This window comes from Garra rufa, chromosome 5 (genome assembly GCF_049309525.1).
Source record: "Garra rufa chromosome 5, GarRuf1.0, whole genome shotgun sequence".
NCBI classification, from domain to species: Eukaryota; Metazoa; Chordata; class Actinopteri; order Cypriniformes; family Cyprinidae; genus Garra; species Garra rufa.
This window is the reverse complement of record NC_133365.1, coordinates 56108423-56135224: the sequence shown is the minus strand read 5'-3', so window position 1 is coordinate 56135224 and position 26802 is coordinate 56108423. Positions and strand designations below refer to the sequence as shown.

Sequence of the window (26802 nt, the reverse complement as noted above, 5' to 3'; positions counted from 1 at the left end):
TACTTAAATAAAATTTCTATCTAGAAATCACAACAACAGCGATTGGCTGATCCACATCAGCGTTGAGAAAATTAACAGCGATCACGTGACAGTCTGGTTAAACACTTAAAATAACGTTGATTAACGTTTAACTTGTTATTAAATTATATAACATTTTCGTAATAATAATAGTAATAAAAATATTATGTACGCCTTCTGTATCGATTACAGAAAACGTTCTGGACGTTGGTCTAACGCTATTGGTCTAACGCATGTGACGTCGGTGGGTTTTAACTTCCGGGTGGAGTAATGTTGACGCAATCAGCTGAAAGTTGCTGAGAGAAGCAGCAGCGGCTTTAATTTCTCTTTCTTCAGACGGTTTGATGAGACGCAGCAGGTAACATTTTTAATTCTACATTATTAGAAACATAATCGCGTAATTATACGTGCAAATAAACGGACAATTGCGTTATTTGAGCAAGAGAAGCGAACTAGTCAGCTAATCAGCTAACAACATCAGATTGTGATGCACTTAGTGCTTTGTGTTCTTCTGAGTCTGACTGGAACATTTCGACATACATATGAGTGTGTAAATATATATATATATATATATATATATATATATATATATATATATATATCTGTAAATTTATATTTATATTCTCTATATTTATTGTCATGTTTGCTCTCTGCATGTACAGTTTATGTCACATATGTCATATATGTATATGTGTATATATATATATCAGTGGCGGCTACTGGTCTGTCAAATAGGGGAAGCTCATTTTCGGTCTACATCATAAAATTGTCTATTTATTTAAAAGTAAATTCTGCCCTACGTTCCTTTTCAAGAAAATGGTCTGTGACCCTGTCGTACCAACTAGGCGTCTTTTCCAGTGACTTTTCGTGTGCAGTTTCATATGAATGAATGATCTAAAAAAAATATTAAACTCTGTAAAAGTGAAACAAGGAATGTGGTGTATAATTGTGTGAAATGTATGATGAAAATCAAGCAATTTCGCCAAGCAAATATAAAGAAATAGGTTGCAGCAGTTTTTATTTCGACTGAACTTGAGAAATCCACGATGGGACTGAGCTGCCGCAGAGAGCGCGAACGAATAGCTTCAGCGATTCCTTATAGGACAAAATCGCTGTCAGTCAAAAGGAGATGCAATCTTTCGACAGACCCTCCAATCATCACGCAGAAGCTCAGCGTCCAGGCCAGCCCACTCCTCATTCACCCCCAGAGACGCTGAGCGTCCGTGGGCGGGACATAATCGCAGCGTTTATCCAATGACCGTCTAGTTTCAAAGCACTGAAAAAAAACGTTCAAAGCAGCCCCATTGAAGTCAATGGACGCTGGGCTTCAATGGGGAAATGCACTGTGACGCTACGGGAATGTATGAGAAGTAAATCAAGTCAGCCGACCTGCTATATCTAACTGATTCTGAACGAATTCGTCTTTGAGATGAACGTTTTCTAACGCATTTTTAGTCAATAAAATGTTAATACAATAGTACGTAATTTTACCATTAATTTTGTGACATTATTATAGGGGAAGCTGAGCTTCCCTTGCAGTCTTAAAGAAATCGCCACTGATATATATATATGTATATGTATATATGTATGAATCAGGGTTATTATGGTTTACTAAAATTTTAAACATTCTTTTTATTGAAAAAAAAAATTCTGAAATTAAATTATTTAAAAAAAAAATCTCATTTTTATTTAGTTTAACTAGATGTGTCAAAACAACAAAATAGAAAAAAAATGAAACAGAAATATTAAAAACAAAACTAAAACTAAAAAACTAAAGAGTGACAAACACACAGCAAAATCACAAAAAAATTGACTTTAAATCAAATTAAACTGGAAATTACTAAAAAAAATATTATATATATATAACTATAATATCCATAATAAATATGTGTGTGTATACATTGCTGTTCAAAACTTTGGGATCAGTAAAATTTTTAATGTTTTTTTTTAAAGAAGTGGTCTTCAAAGCTACATTTATTTGATTAAAAATACAGAAAAAATAGTAACATTGTGAAATATTATTACAGTTTTAAATAATGATTTTCCACTTTTAATATATTTTATAATATAATTTATTTATCTGATGCAAAGCTGAATTTTCACACGCCATTACTGCAGTCTTCAGTGTCACATGATCCTTCAGAAATCATTCTAATAAACTGATTTATTACTGTTGTTATCAATGTTGGAAACAGTTGTACTGCTTTTTTTTTGGAACCAGTGATTCTTTTTTTTTTTAGGATTCTTTGATGAATATAAAGTATAAAAGAACAACATTTATTCAAAATATAAATGTCTTCTAAAAATATTAACATTTGCCATCAGTTTTTATCAATGTAACACATCCTTGGTGAATAAAAGTATTAATTTCTTTAAAAAAAAAGAAAGATGGTACTTCATATTGTTAGAAAATATTTTTATTTTAAAGAAATGCTGTTCTTTTTAACTTTATTTATTAAAAAAATGCTGAAAAAAGTATCACAGGTGTCAAAAAAATATTAAGCAACACAACTGTTTCCAACACTAATAATAAATCAGCATATTAGAATGATTTCTGAAGGATCATGTGACACTGAAGACTGCAGTTATGATGCTGAATAAATTCAGCATTGATTGCAAAAAATAAATAAAAATTTTGTTGTGTATTAAAATAGAAGGTTATTTTACATCGTAATAATATTTCACAATATTAAATGTTTTTTCTGTATTTTTTTTTATCAAATAAACAGCCTCGATGAGGCTTAGAAACTTATTTAAAATACATTAAACTGTTTCCAACACTAATAATAAATCAGCATTTTAGAATGATTTCCGAAGGATCATGTGACACTGAAGACTGCAGTAATGAAGCTGAATAAATTCAGCATTGATTGCAAAAAATAAATTAGATTTTCATTGTGTATTAAAATAGAAGGTTATTTTACATCGTAATAATATTTCACAATATTAAATGTTTTTTCTGTATTTTTTTTTATCAAATAAACAGCCTCGATGAAGCTTAGAATCTTATTTAAAATACATTAAACTGTTTCCAACACTAATAATAATTCAGCATTGATTGCAAAAAATAAATTAGATTTTTATTGTGTATTAAAATAGAAGAAGGTTATTTTACATCGTAATAATATTTCACAATATTAAATGTTTCTTCTGTATTTTTTTTAATCAAATAAACAGCCTTGATGAAGCTTAGAATCTTATTTAAAATACATTAAAACTTTTGACTGGCAGTCCCAATAACTGTTGTGCATGTCTGTGTGTTTAATGCATGAGTTTTCTGTGTTTCCGCATAGGTTTAGCATCCGCTGAGGTGATCGAGGTGAATCAGAATGGCCAGTGCGGCGGCCAGTGAGAGTTCAGCATCATCAGCTAATGGACAGACGGCTGGAGAGAACAGCGGCGGCGGCGGCGGCGCTCAGGACAGCACCTTTGAGTGCAACATCTGTCTGGACACGTCCAAAGACGCCGTCATCAGTCTGTGTGGACATCTCTTCTGGTGAGACCCTTACTGATGCACATCAGTCTGTCATCAAATGCTTATTGAATAGTAATTGCTTTATTTTCTCTCTTCTGTCTGGATCGTACCGTGATGTCTTCTCCTAGCTGGCCGTGTTTGCATCAGGTGAGTGTTCAGTAAGCGCTCATGATCATGTGATGTGACTGTTGTATGAGTCACCTAAACGTGTGTCTCTGGGTTTGCAGTGGCTGGAAACCAGGCCGAATAGACAGGTGTGTCCCGTTTGTAAGGCCGGAATCAGTCGGGATAAAGTGATCCCATTGTATGGCAGAGGCAGCACCGGCCAACAGGACCCCAGGTACAGTCCACTGTCTAACTCTGGGACTGTTGTGACATGATATTTGTGTTATAGAGCTTAGAAACATGACTATAAATCATGCAGCAAAAGATCTGCTACTCAAAAGTTTGGGATCAGTAAGATTTTTAATATTTATTGATCAAAAATACAGAAAAAAAAGTAATGAAATATTGCAATTGAAAATATAAAAAAATATTTTAATATGCTTTAAAAATATAATTTTATTTCTGTGATGCAAAGCTGAATTTTCAACAGCGATTACTTCAGTATTCAGTGTTGCATCCTTCAGAAGTTATTCTAATATACTGACTTTTTATTTTTATTATCAGCGTTGGAAACAGTTGTGCTACTTAATATTTGTTTTGGAACCTGGGATACTTTTTTCAGGATTTTTGATGAATAAAAAGTTAATATAAATCTTTTCTAACAATATAAGTCTTTAATATCACTTTCCTTATTTCTTACTGAATAAAACTATTAATTTCATCAAAAGATCTGCTACTCAAAAGTTTGGGATCGGTAAGATTTTTAATATTTATTGATCAAAAATATAGAAAAAAAGTAATGAAATATTGCAATTGAAAATATAAAAAAATATTTTAATATACTTATTTTATATACTATAAAAATATAATTTTATTTCTGTGATGCAAAGCTGAATTTTCAACAGCGATTACTTCAGTGTTCAGTGTTACATCCTTCAGAAGTTATTCTAATATACTGACTTTTTATTTTTATTATCAGCGTTGGAAACAGTTGTGCTACTTAATATTTTTTTTGGAACCTGGGATACTTTTTTCAGGATTTTTGATGAATAAAAAGTTAAAAAGAACAGCATTTATTCAAAATATAAATCTTTTCTAACAATATAAGTCTTTACTATCACTTTTCCTTATTTCTTACTGAATAAAACTATTAATTTCATTCAAAGAGAGAAAGAACGAAATAATGTACTGACCCCAAACGTTGAATGAGGTTTTCTATTTTAAATAAATACTGTTCTTTTTTTATGTTTTATTGATCAAAAAATCCTGAAAAAAAGTATCACAGGTTCCAGAAAAAAAAGAAGCAGCAGCATTTTAAAATTGCGTTAACATTTCACATTTTATTTAAAATATAAACATTTTATTTCAGCTTACTGCCAAGGAAACTAATTTAGTTCAACTTGATGTACTAAAATAATTTAAACTAAAATTAAAATAAAAACCATATTCATATACTTAAAAAAAATCTAATAAAATGACAAAAACACGTAGCAAAATTACTATAAAATATTAATAGAAATCAAAATAGTATCTCAGTGATACTAAAATAACACTGAATTGAATTCTTCTCATAATTAATAAACACTGTAATTGAACCCGAATTGATCTGAATAATGACTTTCGTTGAGCTGCTTTACAGTTGAATTTAAATTAGTTTCATAATTGATTAATTGTACAAGTTATTTGCCTTTTTATTACTGTGAATCTACTTTGAAACAATCTGTATTTTATAAAGCGATAGATTGATAAATGTGATTTGACTTGTGATTAATGTACATCATTGGTTGAAATATTAATCATAAAGTGAATTTTTCTTTGTGATTTCAGAGAGAGGACTCCTCCACGACCACAAGGACAACGGCCAGAACCAGAGAATCGTGGCGTGAGTATATTCTCTGTAACGCAGTCAACTAACTGCATCTTGAGAATTATTTGCATTATTTCTAATAATACAAGCAGATTCAAATTTTCTTCTAAGTTGTGTAGCTGCACTGTTAAAAAAAAAAGTTACATTTAATACTGAAAAAAGTTGAAGTTGTATTAGAGCACATTTCAAAAGAAACTACTGTTTCAGTTTTTCTACTAAATTTCATGCTTTATTTAATGTCATTTGCCATTACATTTTTGTGAAATTTACTAGCAATTTCTGAGCGAAAACGGAGACCAGACCATAAAAAAAAGACAATGATCATTGACGGTTTTTGTAATAAATACTATCAAATCTCATAAAAGCGTTTGCAATTCCACCTGTATCATTGCACAAGACGTTTGTGATGAAACTGTTACGTGGACGCCGGCTGTTGCTGTAGTGCCAACCTGTTGGTAATTCATTAGTCAAACGAGCATCCCGCTGGGACTTATTAAGGCTGTCTCTGTGGACAGAAACTGGAAAGAGCTCAGTGCCCTGATGACAACATCTGACGATTAAGATTGCATCACGTTCTGCTCTCTCTCAACTCCTGAAGATCTTGCATAATGATGATTTATCATGATAAAGCTTGTTTTCTAGTATGCAAACATTAATGGATTTGTTTTTCTCTTAATTTAAAATTTGTCTATACACACCTGATTTTGTAAGACTCCTGTGGCTTTCTTTTGTTAGTGGGACACAAACGGAGACATTTTGCGGAATGTTTATGCTGTACTTTGTCATACAGTGAATAAATATTTTGACTTTATTCTCGTAGTATTTCAACATTATTCTTGAAATATTTTGACTTTATTCTCAGAATACTTTGACGTTATTCTTGAAGTATTTAGACTTTATTCTCAAAATATTTGGACTTTATTCTCATAATTTTGACTTAATTCTCGTATTTTTACGTTATTCTCGCAATACTTCGACTTTACTTTCAAAATACTGACTTTATTCTCGTAGTATTTCAGCGTTATTCTCGGAATACTTCGACTTTACTCTCGAAATACTTTGACTTTACTCTCGAAATACTTTGACTTTACTCTCGAAATACTTCGACTTTACTTTCAAAATACTGACTTTGTTCTGGTAATATTTCAACGTTATTCTCGTAATATTTCAACGTTATTCTCGTAGTATTTCGACGTTATTCTCGTAGTATTTCAACGTTATTCTCGGAATACTTTGACTTTACTCTCGAAATACTTTGACTTTACTCTCGAAATACTTCGACTTTACTTTCAAAATATTGACTCTATTCTTGTAATATTTCAACGTTATTTTCGTAGTATTTCGACTTTACTTTCAAAATACTGACTTTGTTCTGGTAATATTTCAACGTTATTCTCGTAATATTTCAACGTTATTCTCGTAGTATTTCGACGTTATTCTCGTAGTATTTCAACGTTATTCTCGGAATACTTTGACTTTACTCTCGAAATACTTTGACTTTACTCTCGAAATACTTCGACTTTACTTTCAAAATATTGACTCTATTCTTGTAATATTTCAACGTTATTTTCGTAGTATTTCGACTTTACTTTCGAAATACTGACTTTGTTCTGGTAATATTTCAACGTTATTCTCGTAGTATTTCGACGTTATTCTCGTAGTATTTCGACGTTATTTTCGTAGTATTTCAACGTTATTCTCGTAGTATTTCGACTTTACTTTCGAAATACTTCGACTTTACTTTCAAAATACTGACTTTGTTCTGGTAATATTTCAACGTTATTCTCGTAGTATTTCGACGTTATTCTCGTAGTATTTCGACGTTATTTTCGTAGTATTTCAACGTTATTTTCGTAGTATTTCGACTTTACTTTCGAAATACTTCGACTTTACTTTCAAAATACTGACTTTGTTCTGGTAATATTTCAACGTTATTCTCGTAGTATTTCGACGTTATTCTCGTAGTATTTCAACGTTATTCTCGTAGTATTTCAACGTTATTCTCGGAATACTTCGACTTTACTCTCAAAATACTTTGACTTTACTTTCAAAATATTGACTTTATTCTTGTAATATTTCAACGTTATTTTCGTAGTATTTCGACTTTACTTTCGAAATACTTCGACTTTACTTTCAAAATACTGACTTTGTTCTGGTAATATTTCAACGTTATTCTCGTAGTATTTCGACGTTATTCTCGTAGTATTTCAACGTTATTCTCGTAGTATTTCAACGTTATTCTCGGAATACTTCGACTTTACTCTCAAAATACTTTGACTTTACTTTCAAAATATTGACTTTATTCTTGTAATATTTCAACGTTATTTTCGTAGTATTTCGACTTTACTTTCGAAATACTTCGACTTTACTTTCAAAATACTGACTTTGTTCTGGTAATATTTCAACGTTATTCTCGTAGTATTTCGACGTTATTCTCGTAGTATTTCAACGTTATTCTCGTAGTATTTCAACGTTATTCTCGGAATACTTCGACTTTACTCTCAAAATACTTTGACTTTACTTTCAAAATATTGACTTTATTCTTGTAATATTTCAACGTTATTTTCGTAGTATTTCGACTTTACTTTCAAAATACTGACTTTGTTCTGGTAATATTTCGACGTTATTCTCGGAATACTTCGACTTTACTCTCAAAATACTTTGAGTTAATTTAAAAACTCTGATAGAGATTGTTGATGTATTGAGTGGTCAGAGTGTTACTGTTGTGTGTTTAATATGGTCAGCTGACAGTTGTTGTGTTTGCAGGGGTTTCAGGGTTTTGGCTTCGGCGATGGAGGCTTCCAGATGTCTTTCGGTATCGGGGCTTTTCCTTTCGGGATCTTTGCTACAGCGTTTAATATCAACGACGGACGACCACCTCCAGGTGTGTGCTAAACCATGACACAATACTTTAACCAGCATTACAAAAATGATTGATAAAGTTTTCACTCAATGAAAAGATGGAAGTCTGTGTGAAATGAAAATTCAACAAAATTATCTTTTCTATGTGCATGTTATAGATTTCAATGGTGAATGATTCATCTGTGCACATATGTTGAATTATTGTTTTCATTTTGACTCAAAAATTCATAACCAACATGCTAAACATGCTACCAACAAGTTAATCATGTTAGCAACATTCTAATAACTTGTTAATCATGCTAGCAACACGCTAGTAACATGCTAATCATGCTAACAACATACTAGTGACATGCTAACTATGCTAGAAACATGCTAAAAACATGGGAATCATGTTAGCAACATGTTAGTGACATGCTAATCATGCTTATGCTAGTAACTTGCTAGTCATGCTAACATGCTAGTAACAAGTTAATTATGCTGGAAACATGCTAACAATATGTTAGTGAAATGCTAATCATGCTTATGCTAGTAACTTGCTAATCATGCTTATGCTAGTAACTTGCTAATCATGCTTATGCTAGTAACTTGCTAATCATGCTTATGCTAGTAACTTGCTAATCATGCTAACATGCTAGTAACATGTTAATTATGCTGGAAACATGCTAACAACATGTTAATGACATGCTAATCATTGTTATGCTAGTAACTTGCTAATCATGCTAACATGCTAGTAACATGTTAATTATGCTGGAAACATGCTAACAACATGTTAGTGACATGCTAATCATGCTTATGCTAGTAACTTGCTAATCATGCTAACATGCTAGTAACATGTTAATTATGCTGGAAACATGCTAACAACATGTTAGTGACATGCTAATCATGCTTATGCTAGTAACTTGCTAATAATGCTAACATGCTAGTAACATGTTAATTATGCTGGAAACATGCTAACAACATGTTAGTGACATGCTATACATGCTTATGCTAGTAACTTGCTAATCATGCTAACATGCTAGTAACATGTTAATTATGCTGGAAACATGCTAACAACATGTTAGTGACATGCTAATCATGCTTATGCTAGTAACTTGCTAACATGCTAGTAACATGTTAATCATGCTGGAAACATGCTAACAACATGCTAGGCACACTAGTTTCTTGCTATCTATCTAACATTAAGCTTTTAAAACTACTTTAAACTTCAACCTATTCCAGACTGAAAACCATCAAACATTATTAAACTTTATTTTAACTTTTGGAACTTGAAATTTTCTGATCAGCTTTCTTAAGCCAACTTAAAGTTTTTTTTTGATCTAGTTTAGTTTAAAACACCTGTAATGCTGGATTAGTTCTCTGGAGATGTTACTGATGAACTGAAGCGGTGAATAAAGAGCTGCATTGATGTGTTCAACACGTCTTTATTTGTTTGTCTCTCGGCAGCAGCTCCAGGAACCCCTCAGCACACGGACGAGCAGTTCCTGTCCCGCCTCTTCCTGTTTGTGGCGCTGCTCATCATGTTCTGGCTGCTGATCGCTTAAACGCTGATGAACCTGATGATCAGGAGGTCTTGAGGAGGACTAACGGCTGACTAACCCACAGAGATCACAGTAGTCATCAGGGTCAGCTTTCAGAGGTTGGAAACGTGTCGACGGCTCTTTTTCTGTGAAAGAGATGCAGGGCTTGCGTGTGATCGCGTGTCTGTGATACTGTGAGAAACACGCTTCGGTTTGTCTAATGTTTAGTTCTCTTCCCAGATATGATTTTAAATAAACTCTAGTCTTATTTCTCTTAAGATGAAGTCATTTATCAGACTTTTCTACGATTCCGGTGCCAAATTATGTTACTCACTGTAGTAAAACTGGTATAAAATCATATGAATGCATAAATGTACTTCCTAACAACTTTTTAAACATATATTTCCAGCTTATTTGAAATCTTTCTGTTTGTAAATATCAAAGTCCGTGGGCTGAGGTAGAGCGTCTGTTCTTGTTCTCTTTTGTTTTTGGAAAATAGAGGTTTGAACATTCAGAATGTCCTAAAAACACATGTTGACTGATTAAATTTAATTATAAACTTGTTTTTGGAAGTTTGTTTATTTACTTAATTATCCAGAAGTGTTTTAAATCATAATCTCTTACTTTGTGCAAAATGTTAATTATTTGAGCAAAATAAGAGGATCATACAAAATGCATGTTGTTTATTTAGTACTGACCTGAAGAAGATACTTAACATGAAAGATGTTTACATATAGTCCACAAGAGACAGTTTACATCCTGTTGATTCTTAATACTGTGTTGTTCTCTGAATGATCCACAGCTGTGTTTTGTTTAGTGATAGTTGTTCATGAGTCCCTTGTTTGTCCTGAACAGTTAAACAGCTGCTGTTCTTCAGAAAAATCCATTCTGTGGTTTTTCCATCATTTTTGTGTATTTGAACCCTTTCCAACAATGACTGTATGATTTTGAGATCCATCTTTTCACACTGAGGACAACTGAGGGACTCATATGCAACTACTACAGAAGGTTCAAACACTCACTGATGCTCCAGAAGGAAACACCATGCATTAAGAGCCGGGGGTGAAAACTTTTGAACAGAATGAAGATGTGGGTATTTTTCTTATTTTGGCTAAATATCATGTTTTTTTTTTATTTAGTACTGCCCTTTAGATGCTACACAAGATACTTGTTTTCCAGAATACAAAATAAGTTAAATTTACCCTGATCTTCAAATTCCAAAAGTTTTCACCCCCGGCTCTTAATGCATGGTGTTTCCTTCTGGAGCATCAGTGAGTGTTTGAATCTTCTGTAATAGTTGCATATGAGTCCCTCAGTTGTCCTCAGTGTGAAAAGATGCATCTCAAAATCATACAGTCATTGTTGGAAATGGTTCAAATACACAAAAATTATGGAAAACCACAGAATGGATTTTTCTGAAGAACAGCAGCTGTTTAAATGTTCAGGACAAACAAGGGACTCATGAACAACTATCACTAAACAAAAAAATACAGCTGTGGATCATTCAGAGAACAACACAGTATTAAGAATCAAGCAGAATTTTATAAATTCAACTTTTATTTTCTCTTGTGGACTATATGTGAATATCTTTAATTTGCAAAATCGTATTCAGGTCAGTACTAAATAAACACTAACATGCATTTTGTATGATCTCTCTTATTTTGCTCAAATAAATAACATTTTGCAGATTTTGAAAGGGGGGAGTAAACTTTTGACTTTCACTAAATTCACTAATAACATTCTGTTCTGTCAAACAAAAGTTAAAATCTGTCATTTTTTTCTGTTGAACACAAAGAAAAAAGTTTTTTCCATATTATGGACATCGATGCACTGCAAAAGATTTTTCTGTCTTGTTTCAAGGCAAAATATCTAAAAATTCTTAAATCAAGAAGGATTTTCTAGATGAGTAAGCAAAAAATCTTATTTCAAACAGAAAACAAGATTATTTTTCTAACCCCATTGGCAGATTGTTTAGCTTGTTCCAAACAAAAACGCACCTAATTCTGACTTGTTTTTTCTGAAAAGAAGACATTTTTACTCTGTAGATCCTAGTAAAAAAAATAAACATACTAAAATGTATTTAAAATAAATCTATTTCATGCTAAGTATGCTACAAATACATTTACATATTATGCAATTGTACTTTTAGTATACTAAACTGGTATAGTTCAAGTCTGCTAAATTGGAACAACTAATTTTGTACTTGATGCACGTTAATAGTGCTGAAGTCCAACTAAAGATATACTTAAGTATATTTTATTCTGCTTAACTGCAAGTATACTTTAGGTACACTTTAAATATCTTGCATTTAAAGACCAATATTATTTAAAGCATACAATCTTCATCAATAGTGACATTAAAACATATTTTAGTTTTAATAGTAAGAAATGTGCATTGTGCACAAGTAGTGCTCCATTAAAGTTTAATTACGACTTGAACTATTCTTAGTCTAAAAAATGCATTTGAAATCTATTACTTTTTTACTAGGGGAAGTAAGATAGTTAACTAGTAACCAGTTAACTATACCATCACTAAACTGTCAATATGAACAGATAAAGAATCTTATCTTTAGTTTTAAACTGCATTAGTTTTCCTTGAGTTCAAGAGTCAATGAAACAAAACATCAGCTTCATTTAGACACTGGCAAGCATTTCTATTCGCTGTTCAGCAGTAGATCATCAAGACATGCTGAAAACATAAGTCTGTAAAGATAGGATCCACTTTACTCTCGCTGCGAAAAAATGATTTTCTTACTTAGTATTTTTGTTTTCTAGTATAAATAGATAAACATTCTTGAATCAAGAGACAAGTAAAATCATTTAAGATATTAAGTCTTGTTTTCTAAAAAAAAAAAAAAAAAAAAAAAATCAAAATTTAGTTCATTTTTGCTTAAAACAAGCAAATATCTGCCAATGGGGCAAGAAAAATAATCTTAATTAAAAGGCTAAACAAGATTTTTTTTCTTGTCCCATTGGCAGATGTTTTAGAAAATATTAATTTTCTGTATAGTGTTTTAAATGATGCATATCCATTGTGTTTATGATTAAAATAAATGACTGTAAACTCAACGGACAATGTCACGGCACAAAACTTAACTTTTTTTTATTCATTTTATTTTTTCTCACAGTGTGATATTTTACAAAACAGGGTGTTTTGCACCAAATAAATAACTAAACGAATCAGTGAGGCTGTTTATTCCAGCACAAACCACATTCAAACTGAGATATATACAGAAACAAAACATCTTTAGTCTTGTTTGAGGAGCAAAATCTCAAACTTCAGTGAGTTGAAAATAAAACGACTTAAGATACTACATCATTTAAAAAAAAAAAAAAAAAGATCAAAATTTTGTTAGTTTTTGCTTAAAACAACCAAAAATATCTACCAATGGGGTAAGAAAAAAAAACTCATTGGCAGATTTTTTGCTTGTTTTAAGCAAAAACTAACAAAATTTTAATCTTTTATTTTTTTAGAAAACAAGACATGTCTCTTGTCGAGTAAATGCATCTTGATTTAAAAATGTTTAGATATCTATACTAGAAAATAAGACAAAAATACTAAGTAAGAAAATCATTTTTTGCAATATATATTTACACAATATATTTTACACTCAGCTGACGTTAAATTTACAAATGCATCAACTTTGCATCAAAACAATAATGATATTTTACAAAACAGGGTGTAAACTGAGAGATATACAGAAACAAAACATCTTTAGTCTTGTTTGAGGAGCAAAATCTCAAACACAAACTTCAGTGAGTTGAAAGTGAAGATGTGGACTGGTCTTTGAACTCTGCGTCAAACATGATCTGCTGGATCTGCATCTTGACGGCGGCTCTTTTCTGCGGCGTCAGTCTTTTGAGAGCAGGAACGTAACTCAAGAGAAACAGCTCATCCTCGTCGAACGCTCGCTCCGCTTTCTGGCAGCTCTTGGCCGCCTCTTTCTGCTCCGTCTTCCCGTCGAGGTCGGCGTGGGTCGTGACGGGCAGCGTCTGCGGAGCGGAAGCGGAGGCCTGCGACACCTTCAGTCCGGGAGGCAGACCGGCGACCACCGCCAGCTGGGTCATGGGCTGGAGCGGTTTGACGGGCGCCAGCTGAGTGACGATGGACAACGGCAGCTGAGACAAGGGCTTGATCTGAGCCGCGACGGCCGCTTTCACCTGATGCTTGGACTCCGGGACGTTGAGCGCCAACTCCTTGGACTTGGCCGCCTGGGCTTTCTCCGGGCCGCATTTGGAGTCGGCGCCGCTGGAGTCGTCGAGCGAGTCGTCGGGAGAGTCCTGAGAGTCCGCCTCCTCCGGAGCCTCGTCTTCGCCGTGCCGCTTCCTCTTCCTGATGTGAGCGTCCAGAAACGCCAGGCTTTCTCTGTGCGGCCAGTAATGCAAACGCCGGCCGCCTTCTTCCTTCCTCAGCTTGCACAGTCTCCTCTCTCGGATGTATCTGTCCCTGATGGTCTTCCATCTGCGTTTGCACTCCACCACTGAACAACAAACACACAGTCAGTCTCACACACTTTCTCAAACTCCCCTGCTCAAGAAAAAAATACTACTGGCTGGTTTTAGCTGGTCAACCAGGATGGTTTTAGAGTGGTTTTGGACACTTTGGGAGACCAGCTAAAACCAGCCAACTAGCCTAGGCTGGTTTCAGCAGTTTTTTAACAGGGTCTTCATGTCAAACAACCAGTAAAAACCTCTGTTCTTTGGTCAAACACACTCAACTGTTGAGACAATGACTGTAATCCTCTATACACTGCAAAAAATGCTTTTCTTACTTAGACTTTTTGTCGTTTCCAGCCAAAATATCTAAAAATTCTTAAATCAAGAAGGCTTTTCTAGATCAGTAAAAATTTTTGTCTTGTTTTCAGAAAAAACAAGTCAAAATTAAGTGCATTTTTGCTTGAAACCAGCTAAATAATCTGCCACTGGGGTAAGAAAAATAATTTTGTTTTCTCATCCCATTGGCAGATTATTTTCCTTGTTCTAAGCAAAAACTCACTTATTTTGACTTGTTTTTTTCTTTTTACTGATCTAGAAATTTTAGATATTTTGGTTGGAAACAAGGCAAAAAATCTAAGTAAGAAAAGCATTTTTTGCAGTGTAGCTCTTACTGTATGAGTATGAATTTGAACGCAACGCGCTAAACCGCACGTTAAGCGCGTTGCGTTTATATTCTGCATTCACTTAAATAATATATGCATCATCAATAGAGTATATTAACTTTGATTTGTTAATATCACTGTTTTACTGCATTAATCACGTGTTTCGAATAATATTCCAGCATAATAAAGCTTCACTCATGTGTTCAAACAGATCGACGTGCGCGTTTTTCAGTCACATCGGACGCGTTCTTGTGTTTAGAAGGGACGCGCTTTTAAAAGTTGAAATTTTACTCAAAAAACACCTGAGGAACTCAAGAACGCGCCCTAAATGAATTACTGTTAACTTCATTTAAAACGCGTCCGTTATAATCAACTACTTGAGAAGTAGTTTTAATTCAGATGAACGCGTTCTAGTTTGTCGAGTTTGTATAATATAAGCAAAGTCTGCAAAAGTCAAACGCTTGACAAGGAAAGAGCGCGCGGCCAAACCAAACGCGCGCGTAATGTTGACGCACACTGACCGGAGAGACCGACAGACGCGGCGACCTCCCTCCACGCTTTCACCCTCCGCTCTGAGCTGCGATAATCGTGCAGCGACACGTTGTACAGCACCGGGTAAGCGTAAACGGTCTGGATTAGTTTCTCAGTCACGGCCATTGACTTTATTCACTTGCTGCTGAGACGCGTCGAACGGAACGCACTCCCGGAATCGCTCACACCGTCGCGTCGGAAGTGCGCGACACGCGCAGAAGCGGGACGTCATGGCGGGATTTTGGACCAATGAGATTTCACAATGGGCGGGACTAAGCGGAGCGTCGCGTCACAAATAGAAACAGCAAGCGTCAGTCAAAAGGTTTTGATCGGGGTTTATCCGTCAAATCAAAATCATCAGATTCAGACAATAATAATATTTCTTCCTGCAGTACTGCAGTTGTACAAGTCTCAAGTCAGTTTTAAAAAGTAAAGAATTCGCAGGAAGAGTTATTTAATATGATCTTGCATCCTTGTAATACTTAAACATATTAGTATTTTTATTTAGGCCTTTATAATTGTATTAAAATTTCATTTAAAAATGCTAACAGTGATATTAAGATGTTAATATACTGTATGTGTGTGAGTGTATAAAGCTCATATAAACCACTTAACATAAGCATCAGTAGATGTTTTTATTTTTTTCAAGACTCAAGACACTAAAGCTGGAGGTTTGACTTTGTGATTTTCCTGAATCAGATGCTCAAATCAGAGCTGGATCTGCTTTATAGTAGTAGTTTAAGTTTTTCTTCCACTTTTAATCCGCTACCAAACTGTGATCTACCAATCGCTTGCGATGCGTGAGTCGCGCGTTACTGACGCGGCTGTGCGGTTCCGGAAATACGATCTAAAAAACGCGTCTCATCCGAAGCTCCATAAACTCAATGGCTGAGGCGGAGAAATTCATCCAGGCCGTTTGCGCTTATCCGCTGCTTTATAACGTGTCGCTGCACGATTATCGCAGCTCGGAGCGGAGGGTGAAAGTGTGGAGGGAGGTCGCCGCGTCCATCGGTCTCTCCGGTCAGTGTGCGTCAACATTACGCGCGCGCGGACTCTGCATCTAGCGCTCAGATATTATCCTCAATTTGCAGTGATAGTATAGAATGCTTCGTGCACGTAATGATTGCGTTAAATCATATTCATAAGATCATGCATAGTGAACATTATAGGCTTAAAAACACACTTAAACACAAAGGTGGATGCCATGGAAGAAACATTTTTGGTGATCAGTTCTGAAAACAATTTCTTAACATTTTAATAATCTAAAGAACCTTTTTCAACTATAAACAACTTTTTGTGCAATGGAAAGAAGAATGGATGTTAAAAGCTCTTCATGAAACCATCAATGCCATTAAAGAAAATCTGTGCATGTTAAAAAATAATATCAGGTTACACTGAGTAAATGTCAGAAACAATGACAAAGAATGACAAGTAACACATTGAAAATGTAGAAAATCTAAAGTGATATTTTCTTGTAAAATGTAGGGGAGAGCGGGGTAAGTTGTCACACTTTTCACACTGTCTAACTTTTACTGAGCACCATCACAATGGAATAAATGTCTTACCAAATGAAAGAAGGAAGTCTCATATGATGTATTCATTACATTTTCATATCTTATCTCATTACGGAGTTATAGACTGTTGAATGGAGAATGTGCACTTGTGACAATTTGCCCCATCGGGAGGTAAGCTGTCACACTAGATTATCTAAAAATAAGAACACAACTACTTCATTGTGATTATTGATTTTAATGGTTAAATTCAAACCAATACTGGAAATATGAACAATTATGCCTAGAAAATTTGAAAAAAAAAAAAAAAAAAATTAAATCCAATACACATTTCAATTAAAACATTAAGTGGCAAGACACTTTACTTTGAACTTTAAACTCAAATGTTCTCTGGCTTGCACATAAATCCATGATAACTGAATGAAATGCTGCAAATAACTCGTTTAACTTAATATGTTGAACCTCTGAACAAAACAGACGCCCTGTATCTGATTAATCAGAGTCACAATTCTGGCGCACATAAATTGATTTTGAGCATGTATTTGTACTGGGGCAAGTTGTCACATGTGTCGACTTGCCCCAAACTGACATGTATGCTAATGTTGGCTAAATGTCAGGGTTAGCTCAACATAGCACTCCAGCTAAAGTGTGAAAAGACACGTTACTGTCTCCTCTATTTTGTACAAAATAATACTTTTTAACATCTATACCTAACAAAGTTGTACTGAAGAAAATTGAAAGATAAAAAAAAATTGTGCTCACCTCAGGAACAGGAGGTTGACTATAGAAGAAGAAGTCACACAAAGTGGCTATTTCATTTTTGAGCTTCTAGTGTTGGAGTTATGAACAGTGTGACAACTTACCCCGCTCTCCCCTACTCCAACTGATTTTGCAGTGTAGTTGTGTTTATTATTATTTAGAAATTTTTTAATACTACAGTTTGAAGAATCAACAGCTGATTTTTTAAATTAAAATATAAAAATGTAATTTTCCCCTGCAGTGGTGGAATGCAAGCTGAGGAAGGAAGAAGGCGGCCGGCGTTTGCATTACTGGCCGCACAGAGAAACCCTGACGTTTCTGGACGCTCGCATCAGAAAGAGGAAGCGGCACGGCGAAGACGAGGCTCCGGAGGAGCTGGACTCTCCTGAGGAGCAGACACGCATGAAAACACCATCAGCCGCTGCCGATAACCTCAACGGGACGACGGAGGAGAAAGCGGAGCGAGCGTTCGACGAGGATGAGCTGTTTCTCTTGAGTTACGTTCCTGCTCTCAAAAGACTGACGCCGCAGAAAAGAGCCGCCGTCAAGATGCAGATCCAGCAGATCATGTTTGACGCAGAGTTCAAAGACCAATGAAACCTCTCAAATATTTTGTGCATGTTTTATAGTTAAATTATATGACAGATGTTGTATTTCTGTATATATTTCATTGCAACAACTTTCAAAGTGAGTTTTCTATGTGTTGTACATTTTGCTCTCCCTTTTTTTCTGAATGTTTAAAGCTATAATGTTTAGGTTTTTGTAAAATGACGTTATTGAGAATGTATTGGCAACATTAAACGTCATTGTGCTAATCTTGTGTGTTATTAATCCTGATGTGAGACCAGAGAAGGCAGCAGGCCTTATGAATATCAATGGCTTCTCATAGGCACATCATTCTGTGTATTAACCAGGCCTTTACCTTAGTGCATGTCAATTCATCTGTCTGACACTGCATATATGCGACTAGTCTTAAGTAGCACAGGTATATTGGTAGCAATAGCCAACAATACATTGTATGGGTCAAAATTATAATTTTACGTCAAAATTAAGTCAAAATCATGTTCCATGATAATATTTTGTAAATTTCCTACTGTAAATATATCAAAACTTAATTTTTATTAGTAATATGCATTGCTAAGAACTTCATTTGCACAACTTTAAAGGCGATTTTCTCAATATTTTGATTTTTTTGCACCCTCAGATTACAGATTTTCAAATGGTTGTGTCTCGGCCAAATATTGTCCTATCCTAACAAACCAGACATCAATGGAAAGCTTATTTATATAAATCTCAATTTTAAAAAATGTACTTTTATGACTGGTTTTGTGGTCCAGGGTCACATATGAGTTTCATGGTTTCAGACACAGCCAGTGTTGGGGATTACTTTTTCAAGCAACTGGTAACTTTGTTTTTTAATTTACAAAAATTAAAAAATATCTGAGTTACTTTTTCAGATAAGTAACAGTTACTTTGTTTCAGAATTGTGTTTCATTCAGTGTCACCCTTAATTTATTGCTCATGTTATAAATACAATCAGGCCTGATATCTTCAGAACACGTGAACATTAAATATAGCCTGATGTCTGCTTATTAAAACTATAAACATTTTGACACACAGCAAACAGTCCCGTAAAGGTCTTTAAGTATTTCTAAAATTAAATGTGTGAGCGTATTTCAAATAAAGTAATAGTTTGCATTAAAATGTTTTTTGATACAAGTAAATAAGAAAGTGACTCCATAACCCTTGATGTCGACAGAATAACTTTATTAGTATGTGCAAATTATATATACAAACCTGTTGAAGGAAATGCAAACAATAGTAGTTAATTACTCTTACTATTTCTGCCATTTAAAAACATAGCAAGGAGGCTATTCTAAACACCAAAAGAAAAATTTAACACCTTCTCAACCAAAAAGAAAAAAAAACTGCTCAGCCTAACCTTAACCTAACCCTGACGCGACACGTCCTTGTTTAACCAATGGCGTGCGTCGGAGGCGTGGCTACTTTGAACAACATTTGAACGCGCGGCGCGCACCCGCATCATCATCATCATCATCACACAGTTGAAGAAGTTTGCCTTGTCTAAGCCATGAAATGAAAAAAAGTGTCGAATTGGAACACTTGCTAAAAGACAGAGAAGTGACAAAGAGAATACATTACAACTAGAATAATGAGCAACACATTTATAGTGCATGCATGTATTGTTTAAAAAAAATCTTTTGGCGTAACACACTTCAGCTTTGATGTTAAACTGATGCTGTTTGGGACGCACTCTGTGTAAGATCCTATAGATAACTCCTGCAATTATTTTACTTTTTAAAACTGACTTGAGACTTGTACAACTGCAGCACTGCAGGAAGAAATATTATTATTGTCTGAATCTGATGATTTTGATTTGACGGATAAACCCCGATCAAAACCTTTTGACTGACGCTTGCTGTTTCTATTTGTGACGCGACGCTCCGCTTAGTCCCGCCCACTGCGAAATCTCATTGGTCCAAAATCCCGCCATGACGTCCCGCTTCTGCGCGTGTCGCGCACTTCCGACGCGACGGTGTGAGCGATTCCGGGAGTGCGTTCCGTTCGACGCGTCTCAGCAGCAAGTGAATAAAGTCAATGGCCGTGACTGAGAAACTAATCCAGACCGTTTACGCTTACCCGGTGCTGTACAACGTGTCGCTGCACGATTATCGCAGCTCAGAGCGGAGGGTGAAAGCGTGGAGGGAGGTCGCCGCGTCTGTCGGTCTCTCCGGTCAGTGTGCGTCAACATTACGCGCGCGTTTGGTTTGGCCGCGCGCTCTTTCCTTGTCAAGCGTTTGACTTTTGCAGACTTTGCTTATATTATACAAACTCGACAAACTAGAACGCGTTCATCTGAATTAAAACTACTTCTCAAGTAGTTGATTATAACGGACGCGTTTTAAATGAAGTTAACAGTAATTCATTTAGGGCGCGTTCTTGAGTTCCTCAGGTGTTTTTTGAGTAAAATTTCAACTTTTAAAAGCGCGTCCCTTCTAAACACAAGAACGCGTCCGATGTGACTGAAAAACGCGCACGTCGATCTGATTGAACACATGAGTGAAGCTTTATTATGCTGGGATATCATTCGAAACACGTGATTAATGTAGTAAAACAGTGATATTAACAAATCAAAGTTAATATACTCTATTGATGATGCATATATTATTTAAGCGAATGCAGAATATAAACGCAACGCGCTTAACGTGCAGTTTAGCGCGTTGCGTTCAAATTCATACTCATACAGTAAGAGCCACACTGCAAAACATGCTTTTCTTACTTAGATTTTTTGCCTTGTTTCCAACCAAAATATCTAATATTTCTAGATCAGTGAAAAGAAAAAAGAAAAAAACAAGTCAAAATAAGTGAGTTTTTGGTTAGAACAAGGAAAATAATCTGCCAATGGGATGAGAAAACAAAATTATTTTTCTTACCCCAGTGGCAGATTATTTAGCTGGTTTCAAGCAAAAAATGCACTTAATTTTGACTTGTTTTTTCTGAAAACAAGACAAAAATTTTTACTCATCTAGAAAATCCTTCTTGATTTAAGAATTTTTAGATATTTTGGCTGGAAACGACAAAAAGTCTAAGTAAGAAAAGCATTTTTTGCAGTGTATAGAGGATTACAGTCATTGTCTCAACAGTTGAGTGTGTTTGACCAAAGAACAGAGGTTTTTACTGGTTGTTTGACATGAAGACCCTGCTAAAAAAAACTGCTGAAACCAGCCTAGGCTAGTTGGCTGGTTTTAGCTGGTCTCCCAAAGTGTCCAAAACCACTCTAAAACCAGCCAGTAGTATTTTTTTCTTGAGCAGGGGAGTTTGAGAAAGTGTGTGAGACTGACTGTGTGTTTGTTGTTCAGTGGTGGAGTGCAAACGCAGATGGAAGACCATCAGGGACAGATACATCCGAGAGAGGAGACTGTGCAAGCTGAGGAAGGAAGAAGGCGGCCGGCGTTTGCATTACTGGCCGCACAGAGAAAGCCTGGCGTTTCTGGACGCTCACATCAGGAAGAGGAAGCGGCACGGCGAAGACGAGGCTCCGGAGGAGGCGGACTCTCAGGACTCTCCCGACGACTCGCTCGACGACTCCAGCGGCGCCGACTCCAAATGCGGCCCGGAGAAAGCCCAGGCGGCCAAGTCCAAGGAGTTGGCGCTCAACGTCCCGGAGTCCAAGCATCAGGTGAAAGCGGCCGTCGCGGCTCAGATCAAGCCCTTGTCTCAGCTGCCGTTGTCCATCGTCACTCAGCTGGCGCCCGTCAAACCGCTCCAGCCCATGACCCAGCTGGCGGTGGTCGCCGGTCTGCCTCCCGGACTGAAGGTGTCGCAGGCCTCCGCTTCCGCTCCGCAGACGCTGCCCGTCACGACCCACGCCGACCTCGACGGGAAGACGGAGCAGAAAGAGGCGGCCAAGAGCTGCCAGAAAGCGGAGCGAGCGTTCGACGAGGATGAGCTGTTTCTCTTGAGTTACGTTCCTGCTCTCAAAAGACTGACGCCGCAGAAAAGAGCCGCCGTCAAGATGCAGATCCAGCAGATCATGTTTGACGCAGAGTTCAAAGACCAGTCCACATCTTCACTTTCAACTCACTGAAGTTTGAGATTTTGCTCCTCAAACAAGACTAAAGATGTTTTGTTTCTGTATATATCTCAGTTTACACCCTGTTTTGTAAAATATCATTATTGTTTTGTTGCAAAATTGATGCATTTGTAAATTTAACCTTAGCTGGGTGTAAAATATATTTGTCGCATTGCCAAAAAAGATTTTCTTACTTAGTATTTTTGTCTTGTTTTCTAGTATAAATATCTAAACATTTTTAAATCAAGATGCATTTACTCGACAAGAGACAAGTCTTGTTTTCTAAAAAATAAAAGATTAAAATTGTATTAGTTTTTGCTTAAAACAAGCAAAAAATCTGCCAATGGGTAAGAAAAAAAATCGTAATTCAAAGACTAAAGTTTTTTTCTTACCCCATTGGCAGATATTTGAGCTTGTTTTAATCAAAAACTAACAAAATTTTTATCTTTTTTTTTTAAAAGATGTAATATCTTAAGTCGTTTTACTTTTAAAGTAAATTTAACTTGATTCAAGAATGTTTTGATATTTATACTAGAAAACAAGACAAAAATACTAAGTAAGAAAATCATTTTTTGTCGTTTTATCTTTCTTTGATTAATAAAACACACTTTTAAAATAAAAGGCTGCTCACCTTTCAGTGACCATTTTTTAAGTTAAACATTTAATAACCTTTTTCCTTATTTTCTGCTTCTTTATTGGCACGAATGGTTTCATTAAGAATCATCCATAGATGATTGTTTACAGTGGAAACAGATTCTTTGGATTCTTGTTTTTATGGTTTTTATTGGTGTACAAACATCTGAGCATTTCAGGATCTCATCTATGCATTTTTAACCATCATATTCATCCATAACTATAAAGCAACAACACTGAAATGGAGGACAATACAGAAAACCATCAGTGAAATTATGATTTCTATTTTCTATTCTCTATTTTTTTTTTTTTTTTAATTCTGAGTTTATATCTCAAAATTATAATTTTCTTTCATCAGTTTTCTCCAATTTCAATTCTCCACAGAATGGTAATTAATAACCCATGTTGGAAGTAAATGTTGATCATGTCTGAGAGACAGAAAAGCCCATCAATCCCAATCAAAATGACAGTGAAAGCAGAATGAAATGAACGTCAGTCAGACACACACTGTTTATTTGTATCTGGTTTTGATCCTCCTTATCTCTGTGGCTTAAGACAGATTTTGAAAATCCATTAATTCCTTGATGAAAAGCGTGTATATACGGACGTGTATGATTACAAAGGATTTGTTGAGAATGAATGGAGCATGTACAATAGCGTGCGTTTCCATGATAAGACGGAGTCAAGGCATCGCTCAAGTGTTTCTGCCATATTCCCATATATGAAATTAAGATATAGCTTGACTTTTAGCATCATAACCTATGCATTTACAACATGTTCTGGTATAAGTTGAATTTTGCACAACATGGATCAAATTTATATACACTGACTGATCATTTGTGCTTGTGTTTAATTATTAAACAGTGCTTTTCCAAAATGCAGCCCTAAGACTAAACAAAATGATTCCTAAAACACTTTTAAGCAATAAAAAAAGAACGATATTGTTACGATATCCTCTTGATATGAAGTGTGATTTTCTTTAATGTTCTAAACTTGGATTTATTGCTGGGTAAATATTATATTCATACATAAATCTAAGCCCTCAACTAATATACTTCTGTGTGAGTTTGTTAAATTATTTTAGAGGTTTTTAATATTTAACTTAAATATATTTTTACTTTAATATATGTAATATATGTCATATATAATATATATTTTAATTTAACATAAATATATTAAGCCTGAAACTGATGTAAAGTTAGAATTGCGAGATGTAATTTCGGAATTGCACAATGCAAATTTGCAATTGCAACATGTAAATTTGGAATTGCGAGATATAATTTCTGAATTCCGAGATGTAAATTTGGAAATGGCGGTAAGTAAATTCGGAATTGCGAGATGTAAAGTCGGAATTGTGATATGTAAATTCGGAATTCCGAGATGTAAATTCGGAATTCCGAGATGTAAATTTGGAAATGGCGGTAAGTAAATTCGGAATTCCGAGATGTAAATTTGGAAATGGCAGTAAGTAAATTCAGAATTGCGAGATGTAAATTTGGAATTGTGAGTTGTAAATTTGGAATTCCGAGATGTAAATTTGGAATTGTGAGATGTAAATTCGGAATTCCGAGATGTAAATTTGGAATTGTGAGATGTAAATTCGGAATTGTGAGATGTAAAGTCGGAATTGTGAGATGTAAATTCGGAATTCCGAGATGTAAATTTAGAAATGGCGGTAAGTAAATTTGGAATTGTGAGATGTAAATTCGGAATTCCGAGATGTAAATTTGGATTTGCAAGATGTAAAGTCGGAATTCCGAGATGTAAATTTGGATTTGCAATATGTAAAGTCAGGATTGTGAGATGTAAATTCAGAATTGTGAGATGTAAATTCGGAATTCCGAGATGTAAATTTGGAATTGTGAGATGTAAATTCGGAATTGTGCGATGTAAATTTGGAAATGGCGGTAAGTAAATTCGGAATTGCGAGATGTAAATTTGGAAATGGCGGTAAGTAAATTCAGAATTGTGAGATGTAAATTCGGAATTCCGAGATGTAAATTTGGAATTGTGAGATGTAAATTCGGAATTGTGCGATGTAAATTTGGAAATGGCGGTAAGTAAATTCGGAATTGCGAGATGTAAATTTGGAAATGGCGGTAAGTAAATTCAGAATTGCGAGATGTAAATTTGGAATTGTGAGTTGTAAATTCAGAATTGTGAGATGTAAATTCGGAATTCCGAGATGTAAATTTGGATTTGCAAGATGTAAAGTCGGAATTCCGAGATGTAAATTTGGATTTGCAATATGTAAAGTCAGGATTGTGAGATGTAAATTCAGAATTGTGAGATGTAAATTCGGAATTCCGAGATGTAAATTTGGAATTGTGAGATGTAAATTCGGAATTGTGCGATGTAAATTTGGAAATGGCGGTAAGTAAATTCGGAATTGCGAGATGTAAATTTGGAAATGGCGGTAAGTAAATTCAGAATTGCGAGATGTAAATTTGGAATTGTGAGTTGTAAATTCAGAATTGTGAGATGTAAATTCGGAATTCCGAGATGTAAATTTGGATTTGCAAGATGTAAAGTCGGAATTCCGAGATGTAAATTTGGATTTGCAATATGTAAAGTCAGGATTGTGAGATGTAAATTCAGAATTGTGAGATGTAAATTCGGAATTCCGAGATGTAAATTTGGAATTGTGAGATGTAAATTCGGAATTGTGCGATGTAAATTTGGAAATGGCGGTAAGTAAATTCGGAATTGCGAGATGTAAATTTGGAAATGGCGGTAAGTAAATTCAGAATTGCGAGATGTAAATTTGGAATTGTGAGATGTAAATTCGGAATTGCGAGATGTAAAGTCAGAATTGTAATAAGTAAATTCAAATTGCGATATGTAAATTTGGATTTGCGAGATGTAAAGTCGTAAAGTCAGAATTGTGGTAAGTAAATTCGAATTGCTACATGTAAATTTGGAATTGTAGTAAGTAAATTCGGAATTGCGAGATGTAAATTTGGAATTGCGAGATGCTAATGTGTATTTGCGAGATTTAAATTTGGAATTGCAAGATTTAAAGTCAGAATTGTGAGATGTAAATTCAGAATTGCGAGATGTTTTATTAACATTTTAAACTATTTTTTTTATTTTCCATTTTCCTTTTAGAAAATTTTTTAGTGTTTTTGTTGTGCGCTTAGTCATTTATATTTGTTATATATATGTATATATATAGATAGATTCCAAGTAACTAAAATGTTTTTTTATGTTCAGTGTTTTTTTAATATAATTAAGAAAATTATGTTTTTTCTATGTCAAAATATTTATTATTTTAATTAAATTTAATTAATTATATTTAGTTATTTAAAATACATATATTTATTTTGTGTTCATCCTGGTTGTGTGCTATCCCCTGTTTGTGTTGTACATTCTGCAATAAAAAAATCAAATAAATAAGAAAGAAAGAAGGAAAGCAAAGAAAACAGTCGATCAGTATGAATGCTTGGATGTGGAGGGTTAAACAGGTGTGATATGAAGTAAATCTCATGCAAATGCCGAAGCCAAAGCTGATCCTCTCGGAGACCTTCATGCTCTCCGTCGACGTCCAGCAGAATCAAAGCACATAATGCCGTGCATTTATCTTTCAGCACAACAATGAGGATTTCTGCCTCTCTGTACATCTCATTTGATACAGTGAAATCAGATTTCTTGTCAGCTAAAGCCAGATTACCTGAATCTCCAGCGCTCACTAACACCTTCACAAAACTGCCCAGATTAGCTGGGATTTTTCAGCCACTTTATACATTTTTTCCCTGGGCTGTATAGAGGGATTATGTTTTGTCTCCTTGCTTTTAATCTATTTGGTAAATGGGGGTTTGACACAGACAGGAGA

The 26802-nt window shown here is 34.9% G+C and overlaps 3 protein-coding genes across 3 annotated transcripts; 2 read left to right on the top strand and 1 right to left on the bottom strand.

Moving 5' to 3' along the window:
• The first annotated feature begins 278 nt into the window (after positions 1 to 278).
• rnf185 (ring finger protein 185) lies at positions 279 to 9893 on the top strand. The gene is made up of 7 exons (XM_073840812.1): positions 279 to 376; positions 3312 to 3514; positions 3622 to 3640; positions 3721 to 3833; positions 5426 to 5480; positions 8232 to 8349; positions 9771 to 9893. The coding sequence occupies exons 2-7, from the start codon at positions 3348 to 3350 to the stop codon at positions 9866 to 9868; spliced, it is 570 nt and encodes a 189-aa protein (XP_073696913.1). The 5' UTR covers positions 279 to 376; positions 3312 to 3347; the 3' UTR covers positions 9869 to 9893.
• Positions 9894 to 13367: 3474 nt separating this feature from the next.
• LOC141335902 (uncharacterized) lies at positions 13368 to 15651 on the bottom strand. Its single transcript, XM_073841457.1, has 2 exons — positions 15464 to 15651; positions 13368 to 14324 (listed from the first exon to the last, which is right to left on the bottom strand). Exons 1-2 carry the CDS (start codon positions 15597 to 15599, stop codon positions 13597 to 13599), a joined length of 864 nt encoding a protein of 287 aa, XP_073697558.1. The 5' UTR covers positions 15600 to 15651; the 3' UTR covers positions 13368 to 13596.
• A 4659-nt stretch (positions 15652 to 20310) lies between these two features.
• On the top strand, positions 20311 to 22352 carry LOC141334952 (uncharacterized). The gene is made up of 2 exons (XM_073840173.1): positions 20311 to 20498; positions 21625 to 22352. The coding sequence occupies exons 1-2, from the start codon at positions 20363 to 20365 to the stop codon at positions 22350 to 22352; spliced, it is 864 nt and encodes a 287-aa protein (XP_073696274.1). The 5' UTR covers positions 20311 to 20362.
• The last annotated feature ends 4450 nt before the right edge of the window (positions 22353 to 26802 follow it).

What these genes read in the sequence shown, in the direction of transcription:
- rnf185 (XM_073840812.1), top strand. Translation starts at nt 3,348, where the DNA reads ATGGCCAGTGCGGCGGCCAGTGAGAGTTCAGCATCATCAGCTAATGGA. An exon ending in CAGAACCAGAGAATCGTGGC is followed by an intron (nt 5,481 to 8,231) that starts GTGAGTATATTC and finishes TTGTGTTTGCAG; the next exon opens with GGGTTTCAGGGTTTTGGCTT. An exon ending in CGACGGACGACCACCTCCAG is followed by an intron (nt 8,350 to 9,770) that starts GTGTGTGCTAAA and finishes GTCTCTCGGCAG; the next exon opens with CAGCTCCAGGAACCCCTCAG.
- LOC141335902 (XM_073841457.1), bottom strand. Translation starts at nt 15,599, where the DNA reads ATGGCCGTGACTGAGAAACTAATCCAGACCGTTTACGCTTACCCGGTG. An exon ending in CGCGTCTGTCGGTCTCTCCG is followed by an intron (nt 14,325 to 15,463) that starts GTCAGTGTGCGT and finishes TTTGTTGTTCAG; the next exon opens with TGGTGGAGTGCAAACGCAGA.
- LOC141334952 (XM_073840173.1), top strand. Translation starts at nt 20,363, where the DNA reads ATGGCCGTGACTGAGAAACTAATCCAGACCGTTTACGCTTACCCGGTG. An exon ending in CGCGTCTGTCGGTCTCTCCG is followed by an intron (nt 20,499 to 21,624) that starts GTCAGTGTGCGT and finishes TTTGTTGTTCAG; the next exon opens with TGGTGGAGTGCAAACGCAGA.